We start from the raw sequence: 17,582 nt of genomic DNA on the forward strand, positions 1-17,582 counted from the left end.
GGCACCATTAAATATCAACCTCTGCCTACCCCAGGTCCTTGGGGAAGATTCAATACATGAATAAAAATGTCAAATCTAGCCTAAACATCTGGCTGACTGAATAAACCATGATTGTCCTCTATCAACAAGGCCAAGTCATTGTCTTCTTTGCTGGTCTGGAACATTGTTGCTCCTAAAACTGGCTTGATCAATGAGGTCGTGAAATGTTCTTGGCATGGTTTCAAGTGGTATTTTCTCCCATTACCGAGAGTGGAAGTTGTGAAGACATTCACCTGGGTTGAGACCTGCAGCCGATTGACACACACTGTTCCGAAGATGACCCAACCGAATCTTGTCTTTTGGGCGAATGGGACATCCATTGGGCCCTTGACCACTGCCTGCGGAACGAAAGCTGCAGAGGAGTCTGCTCCCACCAAAAGCATGATTTCGGCTTCGGGATCCAGGGCAGTAAAGTGATTAGCCATATGTCTGAGTGGAGTATGGCATTTGCTAACTCTGGTGTTGCAATCTGACTGCAATCATCTGGTAGATCATCCCACTCTATTATTGAGGGCAGTGGAAACTGCACACTCCCATCTAACGCCTCTATGCAGAGTCCATCGACTTTCCTCCCCACCGTGCGCTGGGATCCAGTGCACATTGATATAGTGAATTCTGTCTGTTTGAAGAATGCTGACCTTGCTAGTGATTTATTGCTTTGCGTGTCTAGGATTACATACACCTTCACAGCTTCTTTTGGGCACGTAGCAGGATAGACTTTGGCTAGGCAGATTTGGTGGCATGTGCGAGGTGACGGAGAGCCACCACATACTGAGGTGCATCTGACACATCTGTGGTAGTTTCTGGGTGCACTTCGGCATCATGTGGAGTCCCCTTGTGTGGAGGAGGATGAGCCGTTGGACAATGCGTTATCTCAGACTTTGGATGTAGGGCACCAGGGTGCCTGCTACTCTTGCAAAGAGGGCATTGCACCTTGGCTGTACATGTTTTGGCCATGTGTTCTGCAGAATCACAACATTTATAGCAGAATTTATACTCCCTAATTAGAGCTTTCCTTTCCCCCATGGGCTTCTTTCCAAATTCTCTACACTTGTTCAAAGGGTGGGTAGACTCGTGGAATGGACGGAATGGGTCCTTGTTTGTTGTTGGGGGTTTAATTAGAACTGTCCTTGATGGTCGCACATCTGAATTGTTCCTGGCGGAGTTGGAGATTTGTGTTTTGTGTACAGACACAAAGGTTTTTTCCCTCGTGGTCTGCATTGGGCTCTTGATCGCAGCAGCATTGTGGGCAGCCCTTTTGGCGATTGTGGAGTAGTCATCCCAATGACCTAGGTTTCGAGGGTCAGTGCATTGCTCTACCTGATCAGCAACGAATTCTTCAAGTGTAGTAAAGGGAGGATCATTGTATTGATTGTTCTTCCTGTAAGTGTCACGCAGATTGGTCCATCGATCATTGAACCGTCTTGATAGTTTTCCGATGATAATGTTCTGTATGCTGTACTCATCAAGGCATGTCAATCCCTTGGTTTTGGGGTCTTCTTGAGCAGCCCGTAGTTTCGAAAGAAGGGTAGAAAACTCCCATAACTCCTCGGGATCATTTGGACTAATATTGGGGTACTCGACCACCTGTTTCAAGAGTGAGGACTCCATGAGCGTGGACGAGCCAAACCGTCGATCGAGTACCTTCCACACTTGTTCATAGGCTTTGACTGGATCCTTCAGATAAGCGTGGTAGATTTCTGTAACTATTTACTTAGACTTTGGGCCTAGCCAAGCCTTCATATGTACAATCTCGTCCTTAGGCTCTATCTTCTCGGCACGGATAGCACGTTGGAAGATCTCCCTCCATACCCGATATTCTCAGTCTGGCTTGTCAGAGAACTTCTCTACCCCTCTAGATGCCAAGTTCACCTTCCTCTGGTAAGGTTGCCAATCTGCCCCAGGGTTGTATGCCGGGGGAGTCGGTGAGGTGTGCCCCACAGCTTTGGGTAGATCAGGACCAATGGCCTCCTGTTGGTTTGAACAGGTGCGGTCCATATGAGTAGGCATGGTGGCTGAGAACGGCTGGTGTTTCTCTTCCGAAAAGTTCTGTGCAACTTCATCTTGCCACGGTGTAGCCAAAGGTTGTTTTTGTTGTTGCTCTGCAGGTTGATCGTGTTTATAACTCTGTTTGTTCATGTTCAAGTTGCCTTGAAATATTGGCTGGAATTCTTTTGCCTCGACGCTGAGGTTGCTACTTGCGGCTATTTGTGTCCCTGCTGGCTGAGGATTGTTTGACATCGCTGGGAAATTGTTGTGATTGCCTCGTGTGTCTGGGTTCATCGGGGTAGGCTCTCCAGTTCTAAGGGAAGGATTGAGTGATGCAGATTGTATGACGTCAGCTGTCTCGTTGGGTTTGTTGATTGTTCCTGTTGTATTACGTGTTGGCGGTATACGTAGGCTTTGACAGGTGCATTTGGATTCTCTGCTTCTAACTTCCTAAGATCGAAGTTGAGGAAGGCACCACCAGCCTTGGCCCATAGAACTTTGGCCCGTATTAGTCTTTCTTTCGCTTCCCACTTGCGTTGAAGGCATTCCAATTGAGCCTGAACTTTGGCACTCTCTGCTTCTGCACCTGCCGTCTCTGCCTGAGCATTGGCTGCTGCAGCTGCCTTCTTTGCTTCCATGGTTGCCATCTTTTTCTTCAGCAGCTGCTCTTCTCTTGAGGTCTCTAGATCCACCTTGCCCATCTCAGCTTCTATTCGTGCTTCTGCAGCTGTAGATATCCGTGACTTTAGCTGTAACGGGAAGATTGCTGCAAGACACTGCTACCTGCTCGAGATCGAGTTGCTTTTGGTCGGAAAGATGAGGCCTTTCTGAAGACGTGGGAAGAAGCTGCGTGTGACTGTTGAGATGCCGTGTGTGAACGATGAGACACCACAGATGCGGCCTTCTCTCCCTGTGTAACTTTGGGACTAGATGAGGATGTTTTCTTGGAAGCATGAGAGGGAGCTACATATGACTGCTGAAATGCTTCAGATTCAGCCTTCTCGTCCGGGACGGCCTCCCCCTACAGACTGGTTTGTATAAGGTCTTTCCTGCATCGAAACAGCTTTTTACGTTCTTTGTTTAACATCTGAATGTGCAGCATTTCCTTCTGGAGTTCTTCATCATCATTTAGTTGGAGCTCGATGTCATTGAGGCGATCTCCATAAAATATCCATAGCGTGTAGATTTCGTCCATATCCTTGTTCAATGAACGGAGACGTTTGGGGGATAGATCATCTTTGAGTTCATCGTGGAGATGCTGCAATTGCTTCCGGTGACTCTCATGCTTTCGATAAACCCCGTCCCATTCCTCCAAGAGGTTTGACTGCATAACATGCGTAGGCTTTCTATGCTGCCTTAGGTCATAGACTATCTGACGTGTTTCTGCCTTTTCTGATAGTTGGACATCCAATTCTGAGTTTTAGATGACCAATTCTGAGTCTATGGTGGGTTCAGGCATGGGGTTCGGCATGTCTGACCCTTCTGCCATGGCTAGAAAGATTCTATGACTAGGATTAGCTCAGAAAATTTATTGAATGTGTTATGAATTCTTTGAGTTCAATTTCCTTTTTGGCCATTAGGGTGCGTTGCAAAACTTTGTAGGTGCAGGAGCAGTTTGCTTGTCGGCCACTAGGGTGCATTACAAGACTTTGGCATGTAGTTCACTTGTCGGCCATGAAGATGCGCTGCAAGTGTTGACTTGAACTACTGGGTTGCGGTTTGTTGAGGAGCCGCTAGAGGGCACTGCTTGTGACTACTGTTTGGAGTGACTGGCAATGGCGTTCTCCCTGATGAGGTGACCCTCCAAGCTGACTCTCCAGTTTTGGAATTCCTAAGGGATTTTCACCCGAACGCTGAATTCATTTTGGACCTGGCTAGCTTGGCACCTTCTAAAGGAGTTGTGCCACTCTCAATAATTCACAAACAATAACACATTGGTTTCTTCAGCTGGACTGCCTCTGCCTTATGGCTCTTTTGGCTGTCTGCAGGCTTTGCACACCCTAAGTAAGTTGGCCTCTTTATTGCCTCTCGTTGGCAGGACAACTCATCAATAAAGTTCAAAGGACTTGGGAGGTCAGCTCTGGGCTACTGACCTCTTTCTTACTCAAATTTCATTTCCACGGAGACCTTTCCACGAGGCTTTTAGGACCATCAAGTTTTCTCTTTCTTTGTTAGGCTGCTGCTTTACTTCCAAGCCACATGCGTTTGGCCTTAACAACAGCAGATCGCGCTGAATAGGTTGAAAAGGGGGGGGTCTGCTTTCTCATGAGACTTGGCTTCTTTTTAACACACTTTCTTAATCACAACGAAGTCCTTCATCTCAGGAGAGATAATCAGCCTTTCTCACCGAAACGGAATGTTTCTCTCTGCTCCAAGAGGTGGGGTGGAGAAATCCCAGCAGCTGTTCTCAGTTAAAATGCAAACAGAGTTTGGGATTCCACTTCAATATCTTCTTTACTCGGGAGCTACTGGATGGAGGTAAAATCATTCATCATCTTTTTACTGTTCTGCCTCGGGCGTTGTAGGCTTGCTTGGGGCATGCAGTTAACTCCATGCTTAGGAATCTCTTTCAGATCAAGTTTATTATCAGGCATTCTTAATAGCAAAACTTACAGTTCAGTGTTAAGATACTTCTGACTTTCCATGATCTGTCCCATCACGTAGTGTAAAAAGATGATGAATTTATCCCCATGCTGAGCGGAGATGTAGAACGCTACTATTGCAGTTCACAAAAGCATTTAAACTGCCCGGCTATAAACATTGCATGTGAGCAAGATTGCCCCAGTGGCCAATCATAAACAGAGATGTGATCACATGTCATGGAACTACATTTCCCATAAGGCAGTCTCTGCCTACATTTCCCATGAGGTAGTTTCTTAAAGGAGACAGTTCTTAATTCCTACACTAGCTATAGACTGCTGGGGCAGCACAAGCGCTAGTAAGAAATAATCAGAAAGACCATGTTTTTTTCACAAGCTCCTCCAGTAAACTTGTGCCATACAGTGAAACATCAAGTTCCTTCGCCAAAATGTTCTGCAGGGCATGGTCTACAAAAGTGGAAATGGCAACCACAACAGTGGGATCAAAGCTCCTCCTAGGTTTTATGTGTATCATAGTCTTCTGGATCAAGTGCTAGAGATGCAGGCACAAGCTATGATGAGAGAAAAGGGAATGGACACATAAATCACACAATTGGCTACCAAAAAAAGCAAATGGTCCAGAATCATTATTTTCCGGCATGACTGTCACCCGTCACTGCATTTCCAGAGATGCCAAATCTACTTTAAGGAACACATCTAAAGGGTAGATTTGCAGGAAAACTGCTCACAACTTGCCACTGGTTCTGTCAAAGTCCTGTACCCTAGGTTTTGATTTTCTGCCAGAACCCCCTAAGGATGCTTCAGAAAACCTAACTTAATCTCATTCAAATTTTAAACAGATAGCAATAGCACTTAGACTTGTATACCGCTTTAAAATGCTTTGCAGCTCTCTCTAAGCGGCTTTACAAAGTCAGCATCTTGCCCCCAACAATCTGGGTCCTCATTTCATCCACCTCGGAAGGATGGAAGGCTGAATCAAACATGAGCCTGGTGAGATTTGAACTGCCAAATTGCAGGCAGCCGGCAGAGGTAGTCTGCAGTACTGCACTCTAACCACTGCACCACTGTGGCTCATTAACCACAGATTAACGGAGTTGGAAGGGACCTTGTAGGTCACCTATTTCAAACCCCCCCCTAAGCAGGAGACCCTACACCATTTCTGACAAATGTCAGTCCAATATCTTCTTGAGAGCCTCCCACAACCTCCGGAGGCAATTTCTATTCCATGGGTTGATTGTTCTCACTGTCAGAAAATTTCTCCTTATTTCTAGTTTCTATTCTTGGTCAGTTTCCATCCATCATTCCTTGTCTGGCTTTCAGGTGCTTTGGAAAACAGCTTGACACCCCCCCCCTTCCTCTCTGTGGCAGCCCCACAAATATTGGAACACTGCTATCATGTCTCTCCTGGTCCTTCTCTTCACTAGACTAGCCATGCCCAGTTCCTGCAACTGTTCTTCATATGCTTTAGCCTCCAGTCCCCTAATCATCTTGGTTGCTCTTCTCTGCACCCTTTCTAGAGTCTCAACATCTTTTTTATAGTGTGGTGACCAAAACTGGATGCAGTATTCTAGGCGTGGTCTTACTAAGGCTTTATAGCGTGGTATTAGTACCTCGCTTGATTTTGATTGTATCCTAAAGCATTTTAGGATTGCATTCAATCATCTGCAATCTTGAAGCTGTTGGTGAAACTAGGAAGAGCAGATACCATCATCTTTCATGCTGTTTTATCTGAAGACAACAGGTCCACCCACATGAGTCAAAGGGTCGTGCTTGGTGCCAAAAACTGTTCTTTTGGGAAAGGCAGCCATGGACTGTTGTCCCGACATGCACCCAAAAGCAACCCACCATTTGCACACTGATTTTGTATTTGCCTCTGGATGCGTTCGCCCACAAAAACCTTCAGAAGTCCACATTACATGTTATCCACTACAGAATGTTGTTCGTAGCTTTGAAGGAGTATGGTCTGGGAAACAATTATGGAGTCAGGAATATACAATTTGACACACAAGAATGGAGCTGTGGTGTCTAGGGAATCTACTGTCTACTGCAGTCATGCTCTTCTAAGGAGCAATCTTTGGAGCGAAAGGGTGAAATATATATATATGTATGTATGTGTATATATATATATATATATATATATATATATATATATATATATATACATACACACACACACACACACACACACACACACACACACACACACACACACACACACACACACACACACACACACACACACACACACACATATATATATATATATATATATATATATATATATATATATATATATATATATTGTTACTTATGTAAGCTTTGTATTTCTTCTCCTTTAAGGAGTTGACTTCATCTTTGAAATTTAATCCAGAATTTAGAGTTTTCCCTTAGGAAGACAGAAAGAAGGATTTCAGTAAAGAAAGAAGACAACAAGAAGAATAGAAGATGCATTAAGACAGAGATTAGAATAAAATGGCAACTGATAACATGAGTAGGATAATTATGTTTAATGTTATTATTACTATTTTTATTAGAAGATACGTTATGAAGGAAATGAAGATTTACACATGGCATAATCCAGTGGTGGGGTCCTAACCAGTTCACTGAGAGGGCATTTTGCTCATGCGCTGCTTGCTTCACTCACACCCGCCATGCATTGCTGTGCATGCACAGTTGACTGAAAAGTGTTCTGCGCATGCACAGAAACATGCAGGCGATGGCAGAAGAGACCGGGGAACCAGTTCAGGGGCGTGGCAGGCCTGGGTTGCTGCCGGTTCCAGCGACCCAGGCCGCCATATCACTACCGGTTTGGCTGAACCAGTCCAAACGGGTAGGAACCCACCACTGGTATAATTCTTCAATTATAGTCTTCAATGTTACACAATATAGACTACACAATATAGAGTAGTTCTTCAATGTATGTAATTTGTGGAAGGATGTTGCACAGAAATATTTGTACCCAGACGACACACTGCTTAAGGGGAGATGAAATGTTTATATTTTTTAAAATGAAAAATAAATTTAAAAAACACTTTTGAAAAAGAAAGAAAGAAAGAAAGAAAGAAAGAAAGAAAGAAAGAAAGAAAGAAAGAAAGAAGGAAAGAAAGAAAGGAGGATTTCAACACCAAAGCATTTTATATTATATTCAGAAAGTGGCTGGGCATTCGGGATAGAACTAACCACAGGTTATGGAGCGACATCCATAAAACATGCTTGCTTTGTCATGCTTCTATTGCATTAAACCTCTTTTCTACGGAGATGCTTTTTAATCTTCTCTCTCCTGACTGATTCCCTCTACAACTAGGGGTGTCAAACTCGATTTCATTGAGGGCCTCATCAGGGTTGTGTTTGACCTTGGGAGGCAGGGGAGGCGTGGCTGAAGTGTGCATGGCCAGGTTGAGATCACCTTGTGCCCCCTGAGGGTCGTTGAAGGACTTGGAGGTTTACTTGTGTCCCCAGGGTCACCTGAGTAGTGGTAATAGTTCCTGTAGTCTGCAATTTTTTCTCTGGAAATCCATTCCTACTCCTCCACCATTCCAAGGGTGCTCATCCTAAATTGTATAGCTAAAGGTCTGTAGAGATTCTCCGTCCTCCAGGTTACGGTTGTCCCAAAGGTGCTTTTTCAGGAGGCAACTGGACTTTCTTGTCTTTTATTTTGAAGACATTTTGCTTCTCATCTAAGAAGCTTCTTCAGCTCTGACAGAATAGTGGGGAATGGAAGGATTTATATTCCTTGCTGACAGCTGGTCATTTGCATCCTTTTAGAGGGTCATTGAAGCACAGGTGATCCTGAGGACACAGATAAACCTCCAAGTGGCCTCAATGACCCTTGAAAAGGATGCAAATGACCAGCAAGGAATATAAATCTTTCCGTTCCCTACCATCCTGTCAGAGGTGAAGAAGCTTCTTGGATGAGAAGCGAAACGTCTTCGAAAGAAAAAACTAGCAAGTCCAGTTGCCTCCTGAAAAAAACAAAAGCACATTTGGGACAGCCGTGACTTGGATGACTGAGAATCTCTACAGAATTCCTTGGGGAGGTTCCCTCATTTGCAAAGCTGTCAGGGACCCACACTCCCTCCCTCCCTCCCTCCCTTCCCCGATTCAGAGCTACGGAGAGGACCGATGAGGGAGGCTGCCCTCCCAGCGAGAAATCCTTCTCCTGCAGCCACTGAATGCAGCTCATCACTCTGCTCCAGGAAAACAAATATGAGAGAGAAGAAAATTGTGGTTGACAAGAATAGAAACCTTGGCCTGAGCCTCTGCCCCACCCGAGCTTGGCAAAGATCTCGAGCTGCCTGAACAGCTGCCAGCCCCTGAGGCTTCCACCTGCTTACGGTACATGTTAGGACATCTCAGGATCATCATCTTAAGCAGAGTCGTCTCTTGCAAGGGCCATTCCTTTCCCTAATGTGCCCAGAAGGAGTCTCGCGGTAAGTAGGCGGCCTCTTCCTAAAAAAGCAATTCTGCTTCCACTGGATTACCATAATTTTTTTTTAAAAAAAACAGCATTTTGGGAAGAATGCACAGCTACTAACTCTTTCCACATCTGGTGGTGTGAAAAAAGTTAGTTTTGAGGTGGAAAGGTGATTTGGTGGTGGAAGGTTTCTTTTTAACGCAGGAAAAAGCAACGATTTAAATCTCTCTTGAGTTGAGCTTAATGCTGCCCTAAATTTCCTTTTGCAATAAGATGGAGGTAGCTTGATGAACCCTTTGGGGGGAATATAGTCTTTAATTTCTCAAAATAGCCTAGAGCCCAGGATTTGAGTGAGCCTCTTTTGTCACATGGTGAAGGCACCAGGCTGGATACCAGGAGACGGTGAGTTCTAGCTGTTCTGATCGAGGCTTCCCAAGAGCCTGAAGCAAACTCCTGGTCCTGACAAAAACCCCTTTCATTAATTTACTCATTAATTCTGCTCATTCACACCCAGCAAAGTCTTTCAAGGGAGGATTTACAGACACAGACCTTATCTGGCTTGGAGAGCTGACAGGCCGATATCTGCAAAACTTGGCAAGGAGTTGCGGAGAGTCACGAACCAATTAAGTGGACAAATTGTCTCCAGCAAACTCCACTCCCCATTCGCTCCTCTTTTATTTCTTCTGGGAGGGGGCATTCATCGTCCACCTGTGGCTTTACTCCCAAGTCAACCCCTGTTCTTTAACCGTTCCCTTCGTCTGTCAACTCTGTGCATGCGCACCCTGGGAACAGGCTCCAGCTCTTTGTCTTCCTCACTGATGTCTGACTCTGAAGGCAGCTGATAACTGGCATACAGCTCTGGCCCCCTCTCTGCTTCCAACACAGAGCCCTCATCAGAGCCTTTCCCAGATTCCAGGACTGGCCCATGTTTCTCCCCAACCTCCTCGCTGTCCAAATCTGCTGCCAGCTCTGCTGGCTGCTGGTGGGCCACAACACATATACACACACACTCTCTCTCAGCCCTAGGAAGGAGAAGAAGGCAAGAGCAAACCACTTCTGAAATCTGACCAAGAAAATTGTAAAGATTAGACTGACTCAGAAGGTACACATACACACATACTGAACCACCATAAGCTTCAGCAAAGACACACCAGCTTTGCTCCAGTAGTAAATAAACCACAATAGAGCCAGAGGACAACTTCTGACAATTTTCAGACCACCAATGTCTTGTGATCAGACGAATACAGAACTATTTTGAAATTCTCTGGTGCAAGGATTCCCCGTTTTGAAAACAACTTTGGGCGATCTTAGATAATTCAGATGATTCCTACTTCCGTAGTATTTGAAAATAAACCTGCCGCAGAGCAAATTATAGCCACAAAAGACAGACAAGGCCATTCAAACTATCATCCTCTTTTAACGACCACCTAATCCCTTGCAGGGTGGTGTCTGGGCAACTGAATGGATCTGAGTGTTTGCTGGCCAGATGCCTTTCCTGTCACCGATGCGGAGTTTTCTTTATTGAGGCAATTCAAAGGATGACATGGTAAAAAGAAAGCAAGGAATGGAAAGTCGGGAATAGGAAGGAAAGAAGAACCTTGGATGAATGGGCAAAGGAAAGTATAAATGAGAGATTTGATCCTGGCGAGAGTTTGCAACGAGAACTTACTTTCAGCTATGTCAACCTGCCAGCCTAAAAACATTGCTACCTTGCAAGGGAAACCCTGTCTTGCTATCTAAAAGCTTACCGGTAGTCCTTGACTTACAATCGTTTGTACAGCAATCATTCAATGTGACAATTGCACTGAAAGAAGTGACTTACGACTATCACAGCTTCCTCATCATCACGTGATCAAAATTTCGCAACCAGCATGCATTTACTATGGTCGTAGCATTCTGGATCCCGCAATCACTATGGTGGTCTTCCCAATCAGCTTCTGATAAGCAGAGCCAATGGGAGGAATCCAGATTCACTTAAATATTCCATGATTTACTTAAACCAGGGGTCTCCAACCTTGGCAACTTTAAGACTTGTGGACTTCAACTCCCAGAATTCCTCAGCACATGCTGAATACACGTGTGCCTGTGTGGAGGGGGGGTGTCATATGTGCATGCGTGGAGGCGGGGCAGGGTGCATGCCAGGGGTGAAGGGGAGCACATGTGCAGGAAGTGGGGAGAGCATGCAAGGGGGTGGGGGGGCATGTGAGGGGGATGCATGTGCATGTGCAGGGGGAAGGGTCCACACCACATTTGGGTGCACACACGCACACATGCTTTCAGCACACGACAACATAAAGGTTAGCTATCACTGGTATAGGTTCTCCTACTTGAGCTGGGGGTTGGACTAGAAGACCTCCAAGGTTCTGTTCTGTTCTATTTTATTCTACTCTACTATTCTCAGGTGTCAAGCCTGGATCCTCCTGTATTTGTTAACCCTAAGGAAGATTTAGAGATAAACACTTTCATTCTCCAGACAGGCAAAGCAGTTGAAACCTTTGCCAATTTGCACCATGGAGGTGACGTGATTCTCTTTTGTTGAGTGAAAAGACAACTTGAACCATCCTTTGGGTAGTCCCTGGGGCAGGTGGCTGCTCTTGACCCAATGCTGGTCTCCCAATGCTGGCCAAAGTGATTCCAGGCTGGGTCTGGGAGGTTGGTCAGCCTCAGCCAGTGAGCCTATGTTGCCTTCTGGATTATCCAGCCTTGGTCAGGAGAGAAGACGGTACCACTTCAGGCTGTAACGGAGAGATTACTTTCCTAATGATGCTTCCTAGCCTCAAGCATCCTTCCCAATCTTTCAAAAAAGTAGATTGCAGTTATCCAGAGGGATTTCATGAGAAGAGCCCCCCACTCCTCTGCTCGCAATAGAATACCTTACGCCACTAGGCTTGAAATTTTGGACCTGGACAAACTGGAACTATGCCGCCTACGGTCTGACCTAAGCTTAGTACACAAAACTGCTGCAATGTCCTAATACTTCAGCTTCAACCGCAATAGTACACGGGCAAACAATAGATACAAACTCAAAGTAAACCGTTCCAAACTCGATTGCAGAAAATATGACTTCAGCAACAGAGTGGTCCATGCCTGGAATGCTCTACCTGACTCTGTTGTTACATCCTCAAAGCCCCCAAAACTTTAACCTTAAACTGTCTACTGTTGACCTCACCCCATTTCTAAGAGGTCCGTAAGGGGGCGTGCATAAGCACACCAGTGTGCCTACTACTCCTGTCCTACTGTCCTCATCTATTTGTACTCATTTCTTATGTATCTACATATACCTGCTTATACATATGTTTATATGTTACATTCGCACTTATACTCGTTTTCTCATACATGCTTGACAAACCAAAGTAAATAAAAAAAAATAAAACATTGGGTCTTCACATTGGTCCATGACCATAACAAAAAATAGATTTGATTTGTCGGTTCTTTCTTCAGCTGGCTGACTTATTTTAAACTAGAGGAATGCTGGATTTACGATCCTCTTACATCAGCAGTCCCACCTGTACAACAGGGCTGAGGCTGCCATTGCCTCCATTTTAACTTTTCCCTCAGGTGCCTTTGCAGCGTGTGGCCATGAAAGCGTCATTCGGGGGGCCACGATTCTCCAAGAAAAAGTTCCCACTTGAGCCATGGGTTCTTCCCCCCCCCCCCCGCCACCTTTCCACCTGCTCGAACCATAATCCTCTAACTAGGGATGCCCCATTTTTTCTGCCTCAGTAGCCTCCAGACACCGCAGTCCCAGTCATCATGGGCTCAGTGGGGGGGCCGCCTTTGAAGATTATCTAGCGCTCCAGCTGGGCCATAATCCACCTAGATTTCCCAAGGGGGCAGAACACCCACCACCCCAGGCCGCACACTGCTTGTTTTTGGCCACAGCCTCTCTGCTTGTGTTAAATGGACTGCAATTTAACTTGGTGGTCCTCATTGTGAGATATTCTCAGGGCATTATTCTCTCTCTCTCTCTCTCTCTCTCTCTCTCTCTCTCTCTCTCTCTCGCTCTCTCTCTCTCTCTCGCTCTCTCTCTCTCTCTCTCTCCCTCTCTCTCTCTCTCTCTCTCTCTCTCTCCGTGTGTGTGTGTGTGTGTGTGTGTGTGTATCACAGAAGTGAATACACCCTCTCACATTTTGCAAACCAGCAGTTTAGACATTAATGGCTGTGTGCTGCGTTATTTTGAGGGGGCAGCACATTTGCACTGTTATACAAGCTGTATACTCACTACTTTACATTGTAGTCAAGTGTCATTTCTTCACTGTTGCCACATGAAAAGATATATTTACAAAATATGCGGGGGGGGGGTTTACTCGCTTCTTTGATACACACACACATATGACAAACCGTTTTGTGTTACATTTTTGCTGATAATATTTAGCTCTCCTCAGCTAGCCATGCCCTTAGCTGGGATTCGAACTTGGGCTGCTTCCATATTAGGCAGTTGTATTAACCTCTAAGCCACAAGAACATGGCTAGCTGATGAGCGTTAAATAGCTTGAAATAGATCTATACTGGTCTCCCTTCATTTATTTATTAGAAAAAATGTAATACACACACACATACAGAGAGAGAGAGAATATACATAGTATATATATATATATATATATATATATATATATATATATATATATATATATATATATATATATATATATATATATATATATATATATATATATATATATATATATATATATAACCCCACATGTCTGATACAATAGAGCCATTTTGACTTGCAATGAAGTTTCAAAGAACCAAAATTTGAGATAGCAATAGCTGATCAACTGGACTAAAAAAAGAGTTCTCTTCTTTCTCCTTTTCTTTGGGGAAATAAAACAGCAAGAAGCTGATTGAACAAGGAATAGCTTTTGGTCTTTTAGCTTATGCAACTTGACACAATCCAGGTACCCTGAATAAGTGGTAAATCAATCAACAACTGACACAAAAAATATATTTGGGGAGATTTCCCCACCCCTTCCTAAAAAATAGATTGGTCAACCATCTGACTTGTCCCTTATCTTCCCTTTCTCCTTGTTCTCCCCAATTTTGGACTGAGTTGCCAGTTAAGCAGAGGGAGATGTCTTTGTGAGGTTCACTTTCATTTGCACCAACAATGTGCAAAAACCGAACAAGGAGAGAGATTCAACCTGGAAATAAGGAGAAATGTTCTGACAGTGAGAGCAATCAACCCATGGAACAGAAGTTGCCTTCGGATGTTGTGGGAGCTTCACTGCTGGAAGCTTTCAAGAAGAGACTGGACTGCCATCTGTCAAAAAATGGTGTACATTTCTGGTGTACATGGTGGCTACTTGGGGGGGGGTTGGACTAGATGACCTACAAGGTCCCTTCCAATTCTGTGGATCTGTAGAGTGCTGGAGAGCAACTGTATGCCCACTTAATCACAATGCTACTTAATCTACAACTACAACTAAGAAAAGCTCTAAAACAACAGATGGCAACTTCCGCTGTTCAGTAGCTGTTTTGCAGCTTCTTTTTCTGCTTGCAGTCTCAAGGTTACCCCATAAACCTACCACTCTCTGGCATAATCTGGGGGATACATTACGAAACCAGTTTAAATGAGATGTATTGATTTACCCTGAAATAAATCGGGGGGATGTGGTGGCTCAGTGGCTAAGACACTGAGCTTGTTGATGAGAAAGGTCGGCAGTTCGGTGGTTCGAATCCCTAGTGCTGCATAATGGAATGAGTTCCTGTTCCTTGTCCCAGCTTCTGCCAACCTAGCAGTTCGAAAGCATGTAAAAATGCAAGTAGGGAAATAGGGATCACCTTTGGTGGGAAGGTAGCAGTGTTTCGTGCCCCTTTGGCGTTGAGTCATGCCGGCTACATGATCATGGAGACGTCTTTGGACAGCGCTGGCTCTTCGGCTTTGAAACAGAGATGAGCACCGCCCCCTAGATTCGGGAACAACTAACACATATGTGCGAGGGGAACCTTTACCTTTATTTAATCAGGAGGGATTAACCCTAACCCTAAAATACAAGTTGGGCAAGGCAAGGCCCTCTCTGGAAGTCTCACCTTGAGGGAAGACAGCGGAAGACTGAAATATAAGTTCCCCTTTAGAGGGAACTTAAGGAATGCAGTCTGGCTACAGAAACCAAAATACTGGAGAACTGACTTGAGTTTTTGCTATGTAAAACTGAAGTCTCTGAAAAGACCCGTCTCTTTTTGGCCAGCAAGATGCACTCTCTTGAATTATAAATTCTAAAACGTAAGCCACGAGATATTATTGGGATGACGTTTGGCTGCCAAGAACTCTACTCTTTCTAGGCAGCGCTTAATAAAAATAAATAAGGAACATTTCCCTTAACGTGATTACGTTCAGAGGTATTTGCAAGAGGGCTGAAAAAAACTCAGGGTGATGGCTGCAATTGTATGATCTGGGAAAATGAAGCCCCCTCCCCCAGAACATTGGGTGTAAAATCACAGCTTGTATAAAGGTAAAGGTTCCCCTCACACATATGTGCTAGTCGTTCCTGAATCCAGGGGGCAGTGCTCATCTTGCGTTTCAAAGCCTTAGAGCCAGTGCTATCCGAAGACGTCTCCATAGTCATATGGTTAGCATGCCTAAATGCCGGAAGTGCACGGAACACTGTTACCTTCCCACCAAAGGTGGTCCCTATTTTTCTACTTGCATTTTTACATGTTTTCGAACTGCTAGATTGGCAGAAGCTGGGACAAGTAACGGGAGCTCACTCCATTACGCAGCGCTAGGGATTCGAACCGTCAAACTATCGACCTTTCTGATCGACAAGCTCAGCCTCTTAGCCACTGAGCCACCGCATCCCTTTTATAGCTAGTGTAGCACTGCAGAATTACCCAGATGCCATCGACTTGAGACTTGAATTTCTGTTGTTAAGCAAGGCAGTTGTTCAGTGAGTTGCACTCAGTTTTACATCCTCGAGATGTTATAGGCAGAACGAATTGACCATTTGGGAATTCTGCAAGCTTCTTCTCTTATTTTTGATGCAACCACAGAAACACGAATGTAGCAACTCCGCATTAAACTAGGTCTTGTAGCCTTGAACCTCCCTTCGAGTGGATCAAATGTCCTTCCAAATCATTCACTCCGGGCTAATGCTTGAGTGAGTTACACATGCAGTAAGATCAGGAGGTCAGAGGTTCTGCCCCTTAACGAGGCCTATTCCCCCTTGTGACAAATTTATTCAATTGTCAGAGAAAGCTTTTTGATGAACTGGCCACCCAATCAGAGGGTCAATCGCAAAACTCCACTTAGTTTGGAAATTTGACCATGAGACTAAAGCTCGCCTGGGTGTTGGGAGCAGGAGAAAGATTAGGATGGAATTTGCTTGCTGAAAAATCTTGCCCCAAATTTCCCTTTTGGTATAATTCCCTTTCTGTGACTGCAATGCTAAAGCACTGAGCGCGTAAAAGATTTTGCTCTGTGTGTGTGCACATTTGCAACGAAAAGGCTCTGCGCATGCGCACAACATTAGAAAAGGGAAAAAAATATTACATTTTTTCAATGAAGTCTGTGCTACCCATGTGCAGAACAGAAAATCAAGATGGCGGCCGCAAGGATAGAACCAGTTCGGAATTACTACTTACTCGTCCGAACCGGTCCGAACCAGTAGGAACTCACCTCTGGTCTGGGCACAAATATTTCTGTGCGACATTCTTTCATAAATTATAATACAGTATACAGTTAAACCTTATAGATTTTGTCATTTCCTTCTTATACAACAATACAATAGTAGAGTTGGAAGTCTTGGAGGTCTTCTAGCGCAACCCCCTGCCTAGGCAGGAAACCCTATACCGTTTCAGACAAATGGCTATCCAACATCTTCTTAAAGACTTCCAGTGTTGGGGCATTCACAACTTTTGGAGGCAACTTCTGTTCCACTGATTAATTGTTCTAATTGTCAGGAAATTTCTCCTCAGTTCTAAGTTGCTTCTCTCCTTGATTAGTTTCCACCCATTGCTTCTTGTTCTACCCTCATTTCCACCCATTGCTTCTTGTTCTACCCTCATGTGCCCTGGAGAATAGTTTGACTTCCTCTTCTTTGTGGCAACCCCTGAGCTATTAGAACACTGCTATCATGTCTGCCTTAATCCTTCTTTTCATTAAACTAGACATGCCCAGTTCCTGCAACCGTTCTTCATATGTTTTAGTTTCCAGTCCCCTAATCATCTTTGATGCTCTTCTCTACACTCTTTCTAGAGCAGTGGTTCTCAACCTGTGGGTCGGGACCCATTTCACAGGGGTCGCCTAAGACCATTGGAAAACACATATTTTTGAAAAAATACGGAAAACATAAAATAATTTTATGGTTGGGGGTCACCACAACATGAGGAACTGTATTAAAGGGTCACGGCGTTAGGAAGGTTGAGACCCACTGGTCTAGAGTCTCCACATCTTTTCTACATCGTGGGGACCAAAACTGAATGCATTATTCCAGTATTCTTAACATATCTTCTAACATATCTTCTAATATATATATATATATATATATATATATATATATATATATATATATATATATATATATATATATATATATATA

General features: G+C 44.4%; 1 protein-coding gene across 3 annotated transcripts in view; it reads right to left on the bottom strand.

The window, feature by feature from the left end:
- The window catches only part of WNT7B (Wnt family member 7B), a 149,806-nt gene that overhangs the window by 48,649 nt on the left and 83,575 nt on the right, over window positions 1-17,582 (bottom strand). The window contains exon 1 of one of the 3 annotated variants that reach the window (XM_081958021.1): window positions 4,642-4,700. The exons of the other annotated variants lie outside the window; for them this stretch is intronic. Within the exon in view, the coding sequence (XP_081814147.1) occupies window positions 4,642-4,685 (44 nt within the window). The 5' untranslated portion in view covers window positions 4,686-4,700. Of the gene's footprint in view, window positions 1-4,641; window positions 4,701-17,582 lie in introns of those variants that run through there. 3 annotated transcript variants of the gene reach the window in all.

The sequence above is a fragment of the Natrix helvetica genome (genome assembly GCF_964273705.1).
Source record: "Natrix helvetica genome assembly, chromosome: 6".
Classification (NCBI taxonomy): Eukaryota; Metazoa; Chordata; class Lepidosauria; order Squamata; family Natricidae; genus Natrix; species Natrix helvetica.